The sequence below is a fragment of the Penaeus monodon genome, chromosome 32, assembly GCF_015228065.2.
Source record: "Penaeus monodon isolate SGIC_2016 chromosome 32, NSTDA_Pmon_1, whole genome shotgun sequence".
NCBI lineage: Eukaryota > Metazoa > Arthropoda > Malacostraca > Decapoda > Penaeidae > Penaeus > Penaeus monodon.
In genome coordinates, this window is record NC_051417.1 from 13,676,198 (window position 1) to 13,676,616 (window position 419).

Sequence of the window (419 nt, forward strand, 5' to 3'; positions counted from 1 at the left end):
CATTCCCACCCCCACTCCGTTTTCTATGCCATCACCTGCGCGTAAACCTAATGGCAATCGGCGCATCGGGCATCATGTTGAGTCTGAGCACCTGTCCGACGGGATCCCCAGGGCCTCCGGGTGATCCTACACACTCCATCCTGAAGGCTTTCACCACCTGCGAGGGCGGAGTTAGATTACACAATCGATTGGAATAATGTTTTAAAAATCTGGGAAGGGAATCGTGATTAAAATCGTTTTTTTTTCCTTTTGTTTTACAGCGTTGTTGTTTGATTGATTGACGCGGTAATGATGGAATATAATTCATCAAATAAACAATGCCATGTACATGACTAAACTAGACAATGACAGTAATCGGTGAATTAATTACGTAATAACAATTAAATCTAGCAGATATGTGGACACAATAAAACACACGC

The 419-nt window shown here is 42.7% G+C and overlaps 1 protein-coding gene across 1 annotated transcript in view; it reads right to left on the bottom strand.

Annotated features, from left to right (window-relative positions):
- The window catches only part of LOC119593506 (probable cytochrome P450 49a1), a gene marked incomplete at its 5' end in the record, with an annotated part of 10,662 nt that continues 10,243 nt past the window's right edge, over window positions 1-419 (bottom strand). Inside the window, 1 exon segment of the mRNA XM_037942458.1 lies at window positions 1-157. Within this exon segment, the coding sequence (XP_037798386.1) occupies window positions 32-157 (126 nt within the window).